General features: G+C 54.5%; 2 protein-coding genes across 2 annotated transcripts in view; one reads left to right on the forward strand and one right to left on the reverse strand.

The window, feature by feature from the left end:
- Nucleotides 1-9,537: 9,537 nt before the first annotated feature.
- LOC115083560 lies at nucleotides 9,538-13,741 on the reverse strand. The gene is made up of 2 exons (XM_029587455.1): nucleotides 13,624-13,741; nucleotides 9,538-11,533 (listed from the first exon to the last, which is right to left on the reverse strand). Exon 2 carries the CDS (start codon nucleotides 11,515-11,517, stop codon nucleotides 9,694-9,696), a length of 1,824 nt encoding a protein of 607 aa, XP_029443315.1. The 5' UTR covers nucleotides 11,518-11,533; nucleotides 13,624-13,741; the 3' UTR covers nucleotides 9,538-9,693.
- A 2,305-nt stretch (nucleotides 13,742-16,046) lies between these two features.
- LOC115083562 (gastrula zinc finger protein XlCGF7.1-like) overlaps nucleotides 16,047-17,958 on the forward strand; it is a 39,628-nt gene continuing 37,716 nt past the window's right edge. The window contains exon 1 of the mRNA XM_029587458.1: nucleotides 16,047-17,405. Coding sequence (XP_029443318.1) covers nucleotides 17,379-17,405 — 27 coding nt within the window. The 5' untranslated portion in view covers nucleotides 16,047-17,378. The remainder of the gene's footprint in view (nucleotides 17,406-17,958) is intronic.

Below are 17,958 nucleotides of genomic sequence, written 5' to 3' on the forward strand. Positions count from 1 at the left end.
GAAATCTGATCCGTCTCCCAACTGCTATCAGGAGTACACTATACCCATTGGTCCTGAGTCCATCTGTCTACACGCTTGGACAGTCGCTTTTTAACACGCTCCTTTATTGAAGAGCGACCGTGGCATAAGCAGCTCGAGATGTTTTCTCTGCTGAGCTGCTGTAAACCTGACCAGGCCGTAACTACTGGAAGAACCCATCCCGCGCCTGGCAGTCCATTGTCTCTCTGCAGGAGACAAGCAGGTTAAAAAGTTACCTTACCCCACTGAGCTGGGAGATACCAAGCCAGTGACTCGTCTGCTGAGGAGGAGGAGGGCCTCGCCCAGAAGCCACCTGTAACGGCAGCAGTGTGAGAGCAGTGATGCTTTCTGAATATGGCACTTCCCGGGTCCTGTGACAGCTTCCCAGTTTTACTGCCCATGATCTGAGCTGTACATAAACGTAGCAAGCCTCACCCTGGAGCTAGGACTCTGTCTGTGCTCAGCAGGCACCAGCGAGGCCTGAACTTGCAAGGAGAAGCAATCCTGCCCCAAGCAGCGTCTTATGCACACAAGTCTGCTTTTTAATAGGTTTTATTAGGGGAACTTTTTAACAACGGGTCTACGGGCAATCCAATCAAGCTGAAAGAACAACGCAGCAAACTAATTAACAAAGTATTCACCAACTAAACAACTACTTTATGGATCAAGCTTCAAATACCTGCGCCTCCATTAGGTTTCTCAATATCTATCGCCCTCCCCCTTCAGCTAAAGGCGCAAGATCTCCTTTTATCATTTATTTGATTTTCAGAGAGCTTGGCTTTCTCCTAATGAGCAGGCTGAGGAGTTACAGTGTGGGCAGCCGAGCGCACTGGTTAACCGCGGCTGGAAGCCGTTTTTAGATGTGCGTCCACCACCCCTTATAGGGGATTAACGTGTGGAAAACGCGCATCCCCCCGGACGCTAATAGCTCTCATCACATGCAAATGCACGGGGAGACTATTAGCTATTTTCTCCCGATTCAATAAGAAGGTGCACCCCTCGTGCACATTTTTACCCTCGGCAATTAACGCTGGCCCACAGCCCCCGTTATCCCTGCATAGTTATTGCATTAAAATTACATTTACCAACATCCTAAATCCAAACTGCAGCAAACCAGATCAGCCAATCGCCCCTCACACTGCCTGTGACCTTGGCTGAGTCACATCAGGCTCCGTTGCCTCTGATCAGAAGCGCCTGGGACCGGGAACAGACTTAATCTACTCGAATGTAACTCGCTTTTCTGCCAGCACTGAAAACGCAGGACCCAAATGCACAATAAATGCAGAAATCGGAGGCGAACACTTTCCAGCAGGACGGGATTCCCTGGGTGCGGAAGCCTTTCCCTGCCTTCTGATCAATCTCATCTAGGTTAGGATGAAAGGAATCCCCTCCTGCTGATTGCAAAACTCTCACAGGCCCAGTCCATTGAGATCTGCAAAGCTAAATGCAGCACTTTGAGCGGTGCACGAAACGTATGGGCGTCCCTTGGAGATCCTGTACAATAGAGTTAATTGTGGCCCCAGCATTTGCACTGCTTGTGGCTTGTGAATGCTTCTCCTAGGTTGCATCACGAGATGCAAGCACAGCATGAATTCCTGTACTTGGATCCTTCTGGGCAATGGAAATATTATGATGATTACTAACAATTTCTGAGGCACTACTGGATGCGTGCAGCGCTGTCCTGATGTACGTAAGAGACAATCCCTGCTCCAGGCAGTTTACAATCCGGTCCAGACACATAGAAAACACAAATAAGAGGAGGCAGAAAATGGATCTGGAAGACTCCGATAGGCACCAAGCCTTGGGGGCCGCTGGTGTCTGCCTCCTTCCCCAACCGTCTCTCAGTAATTAAAGTGCATTCTGCTGTACAAAGAATGGGTCCCCTGTCTTCTGAAATATTTTATTTCCAGGCGCGTGTGGGTTTATGTTTCACCCCTAATAAACTTTATTTTCGGGTGTCCCATGGACTCCGAACTTTCAGGATCTATCAAGGGGGCATAACCACTCTGACAGGGCTGGTGGTTTCTGGCGCTACCCCTGCAGTAGGTGGGGATGGTAGATTGGCAGAGGGTCGGAGATCTCTTCCGTACCCAGAAATGGATCGAGCCGGTCTCCTTCCCCCTCAGAGCCGGCGGCTTCCTCCCTGCCATCTCCGTCCCTGATTCAGGCCGCACAAGGAGTGGCAGAGCCGGGAATTAAACTGCCCGGGCGCACAGGGGGAGGAATGGTCAGCAGAGAAAACGCGCAGGTGATCTTGCCCCTTTACAAGTCTTTTGTGAGACCTGCGTACAATTCTGGAGGGCGCGCCGTGAAACTCGGGGGCGGCCTGAGGTGAGGAAACAGGGCACCCCCGAGTCGCGTGCAGGTCAAGGCAGGGAGAGGGCAATGGGGTGCGTGGCCCTTGGAGTCTCGTCCCGGGGAAGGGGGAGGCAGGGTCAGGTTTCCCAGCGGCACGGCAGAGAGAGGGATATTTCCAGGAAGCTGGCGACCCGGTTACATTCCCGCTAACCCTACCCACCTGCTTCCCAAGTGAGGGCTGGGGGAATGGGGTGGTGCAAGGATCCCCAGCACCCTACAGGTGAACCTTACAGCTGGTGCCCAGCCCCCAAAACCCCCCCCCCCCCCCCCCCGCACACATCTACAAATGAAGTATTTATAATAACACTGGACATGAAAAAGGGGGAAAAAATCACTTGCAAATTCATATTCAAAACAGCAACAGAACATTCATATGAAACTCGTAACGTTTCTTTCAAAGGTTCCAAAATCAGTAAAATATTTCCAAAAAGCAGACGCCTGCAATATTGAAAACTTAACAAGGACACAAGAAATTCCCGCGTGTGGGGCCGCCGTCCTCCCGCCGCTCCCTTTGCCTCTCTGACATCCAGGCTGGGATCCTGGCTGCGGCGCCAAAAGATGACATCACCAGCGGCGCGGCATTTACACCTCATGGCTCCTGCACTTAGCAGCAGAACTGCCCCACGGTGCCCCCTGCAGGAAAGATTCACTGATTGCACCTTTAACATCCCCGGCAACTCCTCGCCTGCCCTGCTGTGAAGTTGCTGCCCCTGCAACCATCAGTGCTCCTCCCTCTGCCGTTTCCTCCATCACTGTCACTGCCCCTCCATTCCCTGCCCTTAATCCTCCTTCTCTCCTCCCCCTCCCCTCTATCCCTAGTCCTCTTCCCTTCCAGCTGTGAAGCTGCTGCCCCTGCAGCCATCAGTGCTCCCCCTCTGCCATTTCCTCTATCACTGTCACTGCCCCTCCATTCCCTGCCCTGAACTCTTCCTTCCCCCCCTCCCCTCTATCCCTAGTCCTCTTCCCTCCCAGCTGTGAAGCTGCTGCCCCTGCAGCCATCAGTGCTCCTCCCTCTGCCATTTCCTCCATCACCGGCACTGGCCCTCCATTCCCTGCCCTGAATCCTCCTTCTCCCTCCCCTCCCCTCTATCCCTAGTCCTCTTCCCTTCCAGCTGTGAAGCTGCTGCCCCTGCAGCCATCAGTGCTCCTCCCTCTGCCGTTTCCTCCATCACCGGCACTGGCCCTCCATTCCCTGCCCTTAATGTGGGGCAGTGTAAAGGCTGCGTTTTCCCTCCCTCCCCCCACTTCCCAAATACTGCACATTTACATAACTTCTTCTGAAAAGCAGATTTTATTGATTGTACAAAGATGGCCGCAGCCCATAGACATTGAATAATCAGCAATTAGCAAAACATATCAATATCATCATAACTCTACAAGACTGCATAACAACTCGTAACTAAATTAGTGACCAGCGAGCCGCCCCCCCTTCTATGTGGTAAGTACATAAGTCAGCTGACGCAGGGGCACATCCCTTGGCCGTACGAGCCAAGGGGCGTGCCCCTTAGCACAAGCCATAGTGTCCGGCGCCCCGACTGTGGAAGTCGGGAACCTTTGTTCCAATCGCCCCATCTTCCCTCTTGGCTGTTGAAGTGTCGAGGGTCTGTGGTCCCTGGAGGTGCGACACTGAATGGCCGGGTGGGAACTGAAACCGCAGGTGGAGCAGATGTGACTGAACTTGCAGTTTTTCCACTTGCAGTGACCAGCGTTGAACTGTTTGCAGATTTCCCACCTCCCCGCACCCTGAAATGGACCTCTCTCTCTCGCATAGCTGTAGGATGCACCCGCTCTCTCCGCCCATGAGGGCTTCTGTAGGGTCATCTCATCCAACCACAGGTCCATCAATCTGTGCTGCCAAGAGACGGCGGGGTTATGGGCCATGCTCTTCCGAAAACGAACGTCGTAGTTCAGCCAAGCCCAACCTCCCCGTCTCTGCGCTGTCATGATGGTGTCCATGTATCTTATGAGAACGGGAGAGTGTTCCGGCTCGCGTTCCACAATCACGGACATGAAGACGTGGAAGGCCCTGACCCAGTTCTGAATGTTCTTGTCCACGTTGGGTCTCTCTTCTTTCACCTCACTTGACCCCCCCTTTCTCTGGCTCAACTTCCACATCCGCAATAAGGAGCGAAAATATATCAATATACTCCCGCTTCCATATTCTTTCCTTAATTGTGGCCGGCACACTGTGTGCCAAGGATGTGACCCCACCTAGAACATCGTTCGCTACCTGTGGCGCTGGATTTTGGGAAGCCAAAATGGCAGGGGCTAAGGGGGGGTGGACGTTCTACTGGCGGCTGAGGAGCGGGCACCGAGGTTGGCCACACTGTTTAGCTGGTGATTGCAGCACCGGAATAGAGGGTGGGGTTGACAGGTAAGGGGTGGCCTGAGTGATAGGGACACTCTCTGCCTCAGTGACCACTTGCCCACTACGCTCCGGCTCACTCACAGGCTGAGGACCCCAGACTACCGCTGCCGAAGCACTTGGCCTCGCGTTCTTCCTTCTTTGGAGGGAACGGAAAAAAGAGCAAAGTGTCTTGGCCAAAGCCCTTTCGGTATCACTGCAGTCAGATGACGAGGAAGGATCGCAGTTCTGGGGCTCACCTCGTCCCATGTCATAGGAAGCAACCTCTGCGCTAGGAGCCATGGAAGCTGTAGCCAATGGGTCGGGGGACGTCGAAGCTTCCCCGAAACCAAAGACCGCCCTGGACGCCCCAGCGAGGCATCGGGGCCCATTTATAGCTTTTCTGGGGCCCACAGGACGCCTTTTCTTGTTCGCTAATGCCCTCAGCTGCCGTGATTTGGCGCGCCTCTTGCGTGACGCTGACAGCTGACCCTGCGGAGCTGAGGAGAGCGTTGTTATATCCTGCACTAGTTTGTCTCCTGGTGAGCACTCGGGCTCTCCTGACGAAGCATCTTTGCCCCGTCCGTGAGAAGATGAAGGCGGAAACCCCGCATGCGCTGTCTTACCCAGTCCATTCCATGCGCAGCTGCCTGCTCTTTAATTTCCAACAGCAAACTGATCCATGTCACTTACAGCCGGCGCTGCCGTACTGGATGCCGGCGCTGCCATACTGGATGCCCTCTGCTTTCTGCGCTTTGCACTTCCTTGCGGTCTGCTTCCTCGCTTTGGGCTTGATCCTGTTCTTAACCTTGGTCTTTCTCACTGCCGAACCTTTTGAGCCTGCTACCCCGAGGGGGGCCTGTTGATGTGCCGAGGACCCTTCTGCCGCTGCTGACCGCTGACTTGTAGACGCCATCTCCGACTGACAATTACTGCATTGCAAAGTCACAATTAATTGATAAACAATCATTTAGTTTTTGTTTTTTTTTGAAAGCCACTGCTGTTTGTACCCTCAGGCATATGGCCACAGCGCGGCCCACATGACTTGAATGGCAGCCGTTAAGCCCTGCCCCACCCCCCCAACCTGGCTGCTGCCCTGTGTTCGAAGTGCAGTCCCCAAAATGATCAACAGTATAATGGCCGCCGCCATGTGCTGCCCCCCAAAATGGCTGCCGCCATGTGCTGCCCCCCAAAATGGCTGCCGCCATGTGCTGCCCCCCAAGCATACAAAGACATGCACTGCAAACAGGCCGCTGACCCTTTAAACACATAATGTGTACTGCACTGCTGTGGCCTTTGTCCTTTCAGGACGCTAGTAATTATAATGTAAATGATACCTTATACAAAAGGGGACGGACGGACAGTGGCCCTTTAAATAAAGACCGTCACCCAGTGCTACCAACCAAAATGGCCGCAGCCATGTGCTGCCCCCCCCCCCCCCCAACATGCATATATGCGATGGCTATTTAATAGTAGCAGGCCGAAGGCCCTTTAAGCATATATACCTATGTATTGCTAACCCTTGAAATACCAAACTCATAATTAAGTATGCAAACATCCATTACACCAGGGCCCCTGGCCTTAAAAGAATAAACAGGCCACTAACCTTTTTAGCTGCCCTAAATACTAATTAGTGATTATAACAGGGACATTACAATGGAGCCGCAGGCCCTATAACAACACGCTGCTAGCTGAAATAAATTTAAGTACATATGGCCCTTTGCAAGGGGCAAGTGCAATTTAAAATGACCTGGATTTCAAGTAACCCCACTGAATGGTGGACATAGATATTGCTGCTAGTCTTTCAATAAATATCTTCTATAGTAGGTCAGGCTGCCGGCCTTTTAGGTGCCATAAATAATAATAAATATGTGGGAAAAGAATGACAATGGGGCCGCTGTCCCTATAAACAAATGTTTTAGATGCAATAAAATGTAAACACATAAATACTTTCGTGGGCAGCTGGCCCTTTAAACATAAGCAATAATAATACAATTAAGCTTATAATAATAATAATAAATACAGGACCGCGGGCCCTTAGCATGGTAAGGCCGAAGGCCCTTTAATGCAAAACCTAAATTCCTCTCTCTCTTTCCTTTCTCTCTGGAGCTGGCTTAGCACAGACAAGGTCTCCCCTTTGCTGAACGGGGCAGCTCCGCTCAGGAGCCGAGCTGAAGGCTCCAGCTAAAGCGAAAGGAAGGAGAGAAGGCCATGCCTGGCTCCAGGGAAAAGCTGAAATGCGGCTCCCGGCCCTGCCAGGAACATTAAGGCTGAAAGGCCGCCTGAGCTCCGGAAATGGATTCAATGCGGCTTCTGCCCATCTCCCTCCTCCCTACCTGAGTCTCAAGCTTCCTCCTTCAGGTGAACTGCAAAAAATGCTGCTCTGTTTCTCAATGCTGCACCAGGGGAGAGGAAGCCCCGCTGATGAAGATGAAGCTGCGCTGGGTCTGGCCGAAGAGAGAGGGAGGGCTGAGCACGCTGGCTCTGCCTTTTCTACCCCTCCCCCCCAGCCCTAGCCCTGCCTACCTTGTCTTCCACGCCCCCATTGTGTCCTGCTTCCTTAATCCTCCTTCTCCTCCTCCCCCTCTTCCCTCCCAGCAGCCATCAGTGCTCCTCCCTCTGCCATTTCCTCCATCACCCGCACTGCCCCTCCATTCCCTGCCCTGAATCCTTCTCCTCCCCTCCAGCCCTAGTCCTCTTCCCTCCCAGCTGTGAATCTGCTGCCCCTGCAGCCATCAGTGCTCCTCCCTCTGCCATTTCCTCCATCACCCGCACTGGCCCTCCATTCCCTGCCCTGAATCCTCCTCCTCCCCTCTAGCCCTAGTCCTCTTCCCTCCCAGCTGTGAATCTGCTGCCCCTGCAGCCATCAGTGCTCCTCCCTCTGCCATTTCCTCCATCACCGGCACTGGCCCTCCATTCCCTGCCCTGAATCCTCCTTCTCCCCTCCCCTCTAGCCCTCTTCCCTCCCAGATGTGAATCTGCTGCCCCTGCAGCCATCAGTGCTCCTCCCTCTGCCATTTCCTCCATCACCAGCACTGGCCCTCCATTCCCTGCCCTGAATCCTCCTCCTCCCCTCCCCTCTAGCCCTAGTCCTCTTCCCTCCCAGCTGTGAATCTGCTGCCCCTGCAGCCATCAGTGCTCCTCCCTCTGCCATTTCCTCTATCACCGGCACTGGCCCTCCATTCCCTGCCCTGAATCCTCCTCCTCCTCCTCTAACCCTAGTCCTCTTCCCTCCCAGCTGTGAATCTGCTGCCCCTGCAGCCATCAGTGCTCCTCCCTCTACCATTTCCTCCATCACTGCCACTGCCCCTCCATTCCCTGCCCTGAATCCTCCTTCTCCCCTCCCCTCTATCCCTAGTCCTCTTCCCTTCCAGCTGTGAAGCTGCTGCCCCTGCAGCCATCAGTGCTCCTCCCTCTGCCATTTCCTCCATCACCGGCATTGGCCCTCCATTCCCTGCCCTGAATCCTCCTTCCCCCCTCCCCTCCCTAGTCCTCTTCCCTCCCAGCAGCCATCAGTGCTCCTCCCTCTGCCATTTCCTCCATCACCCGCACTGCCCCTCCATTCCCTGCCCTGAATCCTCCTTCCCCCCTCCCCTCCCTAGTCCTCTTCCCTCCCAGCTGTGAATCTGCTGCCCCTGCAGCCATCAGTGCTCCTCCCTCTGCCATTTCCTCCATCACCCGCACTGCCCCTCCATTCCCTGCCCTGAATCCTCCTCCTCCCCTCTAGCCCTAGTCCTCTTCCCTCCCAGCTGTGAATCTGCTGCCCCTGCAGCCATCAGTGCTCCTCCCTCTGCCATTTCCTCCATCACCCGCACTGCCCCTCCATTCCCTGCCCTGAATCCTTCTCCTCCCCTCCAGCCCTAGTCCTCTTCCCTCCCAGATGTGAATCTGCTGCCCCTGCAGCCATCAGTGCTCCTCCCTCTGCCATTTCCTCCATCACCCGCACTGGCCCTCCATTCCCTGCCCTGAATCCTCCTCCTCCCCTCCCCTCTAGCCCTAGTCCTCTTCCCTCCCAGCTGTGAATCTGCTGCCCTGCAGCCATCAGTGCTCCTCCCTCTGCCATTTCCTCCATCACCGGCACTGGCCCTCCATTCCCTGCCCTGAATCCTCCTTCTCCCCTCCCCTCTAGCCCTAGTCCTCTTCCCTCCCAGATGTGAATCTGCTGCCCCTGCAGCCATCAGTGCTCCTCCCTCTGCCATTTCCTCCATCACCGGCACTGGCCCTCCATTCCCTGCCCTGAATCCTCCTCCTCCCCTCCCCTCCCCTCTAGCCCTAGTCCTCTTCCCTCCCAGCTGTGAATCTGCTGCCCCTGCAGCCATCAGTGCTCCTCCCTCTGCCATTTCCTCCATCACCGGCACTGGCCCTCCATTCCCTGCCCTGAATCCTCCTTCTCCCCTCCTCCTCTAACCCTAGTCCTCTTCCCTTCCAGCTGTGAAGCTGCTGCCCCTGCAGCCATCAGTGCTCCTCCCTCTGCCACTGCCCCTCCATTCCCTGCCCTGAATCCTCCTTCTCCCCTCCCCTCTATCCCTAGTCCTCTTCCCTTCCAGCTGTGAAGCTGCTGCCCCTGCAGCCATCAGTGCTCCTCCCTCTGCCCCTCCATTCCCTGCTCTGAATCCTCCTTCTCCCCTCCCCTCTATCCCTAGTCCTCTTCCTTTCCAGCTGTGAATCTGCTGCCCTGCAGCCATCAGTGCTCCTCCCTCTGCCATTTCCTCCATCACTGGCACTGCCCCTCCATTCCCTGCCCTTAATGTGGGGCAGTGTGAAGGCTGCGTTTTCCCTCCCTCCCCCACTTCCCAAATACTGCACATTTACATAACTTCTTCCGAAAAGCAGATTTTATTGATTGTACAAAGATGGCCGCAGCCCACAGACATTGAATAATCAGCAATTAGCAAAACATATCAATATCATCATAACTCTACAAGACTGCATAACAACTCGTAACTAAATTAGTGACCAGAGAGCCCCCCCTTCTATGTGGTAAGTACATAAGTCAGCTGACGCGAGGGCACATCCCTTGGCCGTACGAGCCAAGGGGCGTGCCCCTTAGCACAAGCCATAACGTCCGGCGCCCCGACCCTGGAAGTCGGGAACCTTTGTTCCAATCGCCCCATCTTCCCTCTTGGCTGTTGACGCGGCGAGGGTCTGTGGTCCCTGGAGGTGCGACACTGAATGGCCGGGTGGGAACCGAAACCGCAGGTGGAGCAGATGTGACTTAACTTGCAGTTTTTCCACTTGCAGTGACCAGCGTTGAACTGTTTGCAGATTTCCCACCTCCCCGCACCCTGAAATGGACCTCTCTCTCTCGCATAGCTGTAGGATGGCCCCGCTCTCTCCGCCCATGAGGGCTTCTGTAGGGTCATCTCATCCAACCACAGGTCCATCGATCTGTGCTGCCAAGAGACAGCGGGGTTATGGGCCATGCTCTTCCGAAAATGAATGTCATAGTTCAGCCAAGCCCAACCTCCCCGTCTCTGCGCTGTCATGATGGTGTCCATGTATCTTATGAGAACGGGATAGTGTTCCGGCTCGCGTTCCACAATCACGGACATGAAGACGTGGAAGGCCCTGACCCAGTTCTGAATGTTCTTGTCCACCCTGGGTCTCTCTTCTTTCACCTCACTTGACTCCCCTTTCTCTGGCTCAACTTCCACATCCGTAATAAGGAGCGAAAATATATCAATATACTCCCGCTTCCATATTCTTTCCTTAATTGCGGCCGGCACACTGTCTGCCAAGGATGTGACCCCACCTAGAACATTGTTCGCTACCTGTGGCGCTGGATTTTGGGAAGCCAAAATGGCAGGGGCTAAGGGGGGGTAGACGTCTACTGGCGGCTGAGCGGGCACCCAGGTTGGCACACTGTTAGCTGGTGATTGCAGCACCGGAATAGAGGGTGGGGTTGACAGGTAAGGGGTGGCCCGAGTGATAGGGACTCTCTCTGCCTCAGTGACCACTTGCCCACTACGCTCCGGCTCACGCACAGGCCGAGGACCCCAGGCTACCGCTGCTGAAGCTCTTGGCCTCGCGTTCTTCCTTCTTTGGAGGGAACGGAAAAAAGAGCAAAGTGACTTGGCTAAGGCCCATTCGGTATCACTGCAGTCAGATGACGAGGAAGTATCGCAGTTCTGGGGCTCACCTCGTCCCATGTCATTGGAAGCAGCCTCTGCGCTAGGAGCCGTGGAAGCTGTAGCCAATGGGTCGGGGGCCGTCGAAGCTTCCCCGAAACCAAAGACCGCCCTGGACGCCCCAGCGAGGCATCGGGGCCCATTAATAGCGTTTCTGGGGCCCACAGGACGCCTTTTCTTGTTCGCCAATGCCCTCAGCTGCCGTGATTTGGCGTGCCTCTTGCGTGACGCTGACAGCCGACCCTGCGGAGCTGAGGAGAGCGCTGTTATATCCTGCACTAGTTTGTCTCCTGGTGAGCACTCGGGCTCTCCTGACGAAGCATCTTTGCCCCGTCCGTGAGAAGATGAAGGCGGAAACCCCGCCATGCGCTGTCTTACCCAGTCCATTCCATGCGCAGCTGCCTGCTCTTTAATTTCCAACAGCAACTGATCCATGCCACTTACAGCCGGCGCTGCCGTACTGGATGCCGGCGCTGCCGTACTGGATGCCCTCTGCTTTCTGCGCTTGCACTTCCCTGCGGTCTGCTTCCTCGCTTTGGGCTTGATGATCCTGTTCTTAACCTTGGTCTTTCTCACTGCCGAACCTTTTGAGCCTGCTACCCCGAGGGGGGCCTGTTGATGTGCCGAGGACCCTTCTGCTGCTGCTGACCGCTGACTTGTAGACGCCATCTCCGACTGACAATTACTGCATTGCAAAGTCACAATTAATTGATAAACAATCATTTAGTTTTTTTGTTTTTTTTTGAAAGCCACTGCTGTTTGTACCCTCGGGCATATGGCCACAGCGCGGCCCACATGACTTGAATGGCAGCCGTTAAGCCCTGCCCCCCCCCCCCCCCCAACCTGGCTGCTGCCCTGTGTACCAAGTGCAGTCCCCACAATGATCAACAGTATAATGGCTGCCGCCATGTGCTGCCCCCCAAAATGGCTGCCGCCATGTGCTGCCCTCCCAAGCATACAAAGACATGCACTACAAACAGGCCGCTGACCCTTTAAACACGTAATGTGTACTGCACTGCTGTGGCCTTTGTCCTTTCAGGACGCTAGTAATTATAATGTAAATGATACCTTATACAAAAGGGGGGACGGGACAGTGGCCCTTTAAATAAAGACAGACAGTCACCCAGTGCTACCAACCAAAATGGCCGCAGCCATGTGCTGCCTCCCCCAACATGCATATATGCGATGGCTATTTAATAGTAGCAGGCCGAAGGCCCTTTAAGCATATATACCTATGTATTGCTAACCCTTGAAATACCAAACTCATAATTAACAGGTCGATACTGTAAGACCGTGGGAGAGCGGACGAACGCCAGCTCTCCCGGAGTGCGCACCAGCCCTTCGCCAGTGCGGGCGATTCAGTATTTAAATGAGGTGACACAGGGAAAAGGAGGCGCTAGGGACACTAGCGCGTCCCTAGCGCCTCCTTTTTGTCAGGAGCAGCGGCTGTCAGCGGGTTTGACAGCCGACGCTCAATTTTGCCGGCGTCTGTTCTCGAGCCCGCTGACAGCCACGGGCTCGGAAACTGGACGCTGGCAAAATTGAGCGTCCGGTTTTCGGCCCGACAGCCGCGGGCCGAATTCAAATTTTTTTAATTTTTTAATTTTTACTTTTTTTTTTACTTTTGGGGACCTCCGACTTAATATCGCCATGATATTAAGTCGGAGGGTGCACAGAAAAGCAGTTTTTACTGCTTTTCTGTGCACTTTCCTGGCGCCGGAAGAAATTAGCGGCGACCTTTGGGTCGCCGCTAATTTCTTAGAGTAAAATGTGCGGCTTGGCTGCACATTTTACTTACTGGATCCCGCGCGCATACCTAATAGGGCCGTCAACATGCATTTGCATGTTGAGGGCGCTATTAGGTGCCGCGGGTGGGCCGCGTGTTTTCCTCCCCTTACTGAATAAGGGGTAAGGGAAAACGTGCGTCCAAGAGCAGGCTGACAGTGCGCTCCGACGGAGCACACTTTACTGTATCGACCTGATAGTCTGCAAACATCCATTACACCAGGGCCCCTGGCCTTAAAAGAATAAACAGGCCACTAACCTTTTTAGCTGCCCTAAATACTAATTAGTGATTATAACAGGGACATTACAATGGGGCCGCTGCCCCTATAACAACACGCTGCTAGCTGTATTTACTTTAAGTACATATGGCCCGTTGCAAGGGGCAAGAGCAATTTTAAAATGACCTGGATTTCAAGTAACCCCGCTGAATGGTGGACATAGATATTGCTGCTAGTCTTTAAATAAATATCTTCTATAGTAGGTCAGGCTGCCGGCCTTTTAGGTGCCATAAATAATAATAAATATGTGGGAAAAGAATGACAATGGGGCCGCTGTCCCTATAAACAAATGTTTTAGATGCAATAAAATGTAAACACATAAATACTTTCGTGGGCAGCTGGCCCTTTAAACATAAGCAATAATAATACAATTAAGCTTATAATAATAATAATAAATACAGGACCGCGGGCCCTTAGCATGGTAAGGCCGAAGGCCCTTTAATGCAAAACCTAAATTCCTCTCTCTCTTTCCTTTCTCTCTGGAGCTGGCTTAGCACAGACAAGGTCTCCCCTTTGCTGAACGGGGCAGCTCCGCTCAGGAGCCGAGCTGCAGGCTCCAGCTAAAGCGAAAGGAAGGAGAGAAGGCCATGCCTGGCTCCAGGGAAAAGCTGAAATGCTGCTCCCGGCCCTGCCAGGAACATTAAGGCTGAAAGGCCGCCTGAGCTCCGGAAATGGATTCAATGCGGCCTCGGCCGATCTCCCTCCTCCCTACCTGAGTCTCAAGCTTCCTCCTTCAGGTGAACTGCAAAAAAAACGCTGCTGCAGCAGGGGAGAGGACGATGAAGCTGCGCTGGGTCTGGCGGAAGAGGAAGGGCGGAGCGCGCTGGCTCTGCCTTTTCTACCCCCCCCCCCCCCCCCCAGCCCTGCCTACCTTGTCTTCCACGCCCCCATTGCGTCCTGCTTCCTTAATCCTCCTCCTCCCCTCCCCGTCACTGCCCCTCCATTCCCTGCCCTGAATCCTCCTCCTCCCCTCCCCCTCTTCCCTCCCAGCTGTGAATCTGCTGCCCCTGCAGGCTCTCCTGCCCCTGCTGCACGGCTCAGTTTCTGCCCCCCCCCTGCCCCCGGGTGCAGGCAATGACTGAGGCACAGAGCATTGTAACTGCCTGCACTGGGATTGAATGGAAAGGAAAGATAAAGGTGAACGCATGAATACGTTAAAGACTGTCCTCAACCAGGGGTGTCCTTCCACCACCTGCTGAGAAGAAAAAGTCCCTGCAGAGCTAAAGCCCGAGCATTAGCCAGGACACAGGGGAGCCAATAGGGCTGTGTGTTACGGGAAGCCCCTGGAGTGAATCAGCCAATCAGAAGCTGCCTTTAACTGGGGTGAATGGAGTCATTCCACCGGGAAATACTGGGGCCAGCTGGCCAATAGGATCGTAGGTACATCTGCACTCTTGGCAGTTTAGTGGTACCCAATAACACAGCTCCTCATAGGCTAACTGACTCAGAAACCAGCCAATGAGGATTAGGGGCAGGGTGCGGCACCAATGGCGATTCCCGAGATGCGGCTGCACAGGGAATGAATGAGGGTTAGAGGCGTGTGAGAGGCACCAATCAGAGTGAAAGCTGGGTGAGCAAGGAACCAATGGGAAGTGTGCGCTCATGTTTATTAATGCCCCTCCCCCCCTCCGGCTCTTCCTGTCGCAGGATAGGAAAAGTCTCAGCCGAGGAACCACAAGGCAGCACCTGGGGGGGAGGGGGGATCACTGTCACCTGGGGAGGGACACTGGGACCTCCCCCCCTCCCCCTGAGCGAGAGCCCCCGGGCAGTGGGGATTCTCCTGGGCTCTGAGGCAGGGGAGGTTTCATTCTATAATGCAGATAAATCTCACCTGTGCACCTTCCCCCACACCTTCACCTGCACTCTCCTGCCTTTCTTCTGCACTTACGGAGCTCTGAGGATCCTCCCAGTGCCAGGCTGGGAGTGAGAGCCCCCGGGCAGTGGGAATTCTCCTGGGCTCTGAGGCAGGGGAGGTTTCATTCTATAATGCAGATAAATCTCACCTGTGCACCTTCCCCCACACCTTCACCTGCACTCTCCTGCCTTTCTTCTGCACTTACGGAGCTCTGAGGACCCTCCCAGTGCCAGGCTGGGAGTGAGAGCCCCCGGCAGTGGGGATTCTCCTGGGCTAGGAGGCAGGGGAGGTTTCATTCTATAATGCAGATAAATCTCACCTGTGCACCTTCCCCCACACCTTCACCTGCACTCTCCTGCCTTTCTTCTGCACTTACGGAGCTCTGAGGACCCTCCCAGTGCCAGGCTGGGAGTGAGAGCCCCCGGGCAGTGGGGATTCTCCTGTGTTAGGAGGCAGGGGAGGTTTCATTCTGTAATGCAGATAAATCTCACCTGTGCACCTTCCCCCCACACCTTCACCTGCACTCTCCTGCCTTTCTTCTGCACTTACGGAGCTCTGAGGACCCTCCCAGTGCCAGGCTGGGAGTGAGAGCCCCCGGGCAGTGGGGATTCTCCTGGGCTCTGAGGCAGGGGAGGTTTCATTCTGTAATGCAGATAAATCTCACCTGTGCACCTTCCCCCACACCTTCACCTGCACTCTCCTGCCTTTCTTCTGCACTTACGGAGCTCTGAGGATCCTCCCAGTGCCAGGCTGGGAGTGAGAGCCCCCGGGCAGTGGGGATTCTCCTGGGCTCTGAGGCAGGGGAGGTTTCATTCTATAATGCAGATAAATCTCACCTGTGCACCTTCCCCCACACCTTCACCTGCACTCTCCTGCCTTTCTTCTGCACTTACGGAGCTCTGAGGATCCTCCCAGTGCCAGGCTGGGAGTGAGAGCCCCCGGGCAGTGGGGATTCTCCTGGGCTAGGAGGCAGGGGAGGTTTCATTCTATAATGCAGATAAATCTCACCTGTGCACCTTCCCCCCACACCTTCACCTGCACTCTCCTGCCTTTCTTCTGTACTTACGGAGCTCTGAGGACCCTCCCAGTGCCAGGCTGGGAGTGAGAGCCCCCGGGCAGTGGGGATTCTCCTGGGCTCTGAGGCAGGGGAGGTTTCATCCTGTAATGCAGATAAATCTCACCTGTGCACCTTCCCCCACACCTTCACCTGCACTCTCCTGCCTTTCTTCTGCACTTACGGAGCTCTGAGGACCCTCCCAGTGCCAGGCTGGAGTGAGAGCCCCCGGGCAGTGGGGATTCTCCTGTGTTAGGAGGCAGGGGAGGTTTCATTCTGTAATGCAGATAAATCTCACCTGTGCACCTTCACCCACACCTTCACCTGCACTCTCCTGCCTTTCTTCTGCACTTACGGAGCTCTGAGGACCCTCCCAGTGCCAGGCTGGGAGTGAGAGCCCCCGGGCAGTGGGGATTCTCCTGGGCTCTGAGGCAGGGGAGGTTTCATTCTGTAATGCAGATAAATCTCACCTGTGCACCTTCCCCCACACCTTCACCTGCACTCTCCTGCCTTTCTTCTGCACTTACGGAGCTCTGAGTATCCTCCCAGTGCCAGGCTGGGAGTGAGAGCCCCCGGGCAGTGGGGATTCTCCTGGGCTAGGAGGCAGGGGAGGTTTCATTCTATAATGCAGATAAATCTCACCTGTGCACCTTCCCCCACACCTTCACCTGCACTCTCCTGCCTTTCTTCTGTACTTACGGAGCTCTGAGGACCCTCCCAGTGCCAGGCTGGGAGTGAGAGCCCCCGGGCAGTGGGGATTCTCCTGGGCTCTGAGGCAGGGGAGGTTTCATCCTGTAATGCAGATAAATCTCACCTGTGCACCTTCCCCCACACCTTCACCTGCACTCTCCTGCCTTTCTTCTGCACTTACGGAGCTCTGAGGACCCTCCCAGTGCCAGGCTGGGAGTGAGAGCCCCCGGGCAGTGGGGATTCTCCTGTGTTAGGAGGCAGGGGAGGTTTCATTCTGTAATGCAGATAAATCTCACCTGTGCACCTTCACCCACACCTTCACCTGCACTCTCCTGCCTTTCTTCTGCACTTACGGAGCTCTGAGGACCCTCCCAGTGCCAGGCTGGGAGTGAGAGCCCCCGGGCAGTGGGGATTCTCCTGGGCTCTGAGGCAGGGGAGGTTTCATTCTGTAATGCAGATAAATCTCACCTGTGCACCTTCCCCCACACCTTCACCTGCACTCTCCTGCCTTTCTTCTGCACTTACGGAGCTCTGAGTATCCTCCCAGTGCCAGGCTGGGAGTGAGAGCCCCCGGGCAGTGGGGATTCTCCTGGGCTAGGAGGCAGGGGAGGTTTCATTCTATAATGCAGATAAATCTCACCTGTGCACCTTCCCCCACACCTTCACCTGCACTCTCCTGCCTTTCTTCTGTACTTACGGAGCTCTGAGGATCCTCCCAGTGCCAGGCTGGGAGTGAGAGCCACCGGGCTCAGGATTATCAGCTCCAGTTTCTGGGAGTTCTCGTATTTTCATTCCATGGCCTCATGAAGGATGACGAGGAAGGTTTGTGACAGCAGACGGAAGGAGCTGCTCCTTGTGACCTTGGGAAATGTCACTTTATCCTCCATTGTCTCAGGTATAAACACAGATTGTGAGTGCTCTGGGGACAGAGACAAACCTAAGGACCTGGAATCCATATTTACTATGATTTGCAAACCTCAGCTAACGCCAAACACTCATTGGATATAATAAATTTGTATGCTATGTTTTCTGGTTTAACATTTAAATTTGGGGAAGTCAGAGACTTTGGTTAGTGGAAGATGCACTCTGTTAAGGTTAGTAACTGCCGCTCCGTGCAGATTACCCCCATGCCTTCTGTTAAGGGTAGTAACTGCCACTCCATGCAGGTTACCCTCATGCCTTCTGTTAATGGTAGTAACTGCCGCTCCGTGCAGGTTACCCCCATGCCTTCTGTTAAGGGTAGTAACTGCCGCTCCGTGCAGGTTACCCCCATGCCTTCTGTTAAGGGTAGTAACTGCCGCTCCGTGCAGGTTACCCCCATGCCTTCTGTTAAGGGTAGTAACTGCCACTCCATGCAGGTTACCCCCATGCCTTCTGTTAAGGGTAGTAACTGCCACTCCATGCAGGTTACCCCCATGCCTTCTGTTAAGGGTAGTAATGCCGTTCCA

This window comes from Rhinatrema bivittatum, chromosome 2, assembly GCF_901001135.1.
Source record: "Rhinatrema bivittatum chromosome 2, aRhiBiv1.1, whole genome shotgun sequence".
NCBI lineage: Eukaryota > Metazoa > Chordata > Amphibia > Gymnophiona > Rhinatrematidae > Rhinatrema > Rhinatrema bivittatum.

Excerpts from the sequence above, each read along its gene's own strand:
- LOC115083560 (XM_029587455.1), bottom strand. The coding sequence starts at position 11,517 with ATGGCGTCTACAAGTCAGCGGTCAGCAGCAGCAGAAGGGTCCTCGGCA.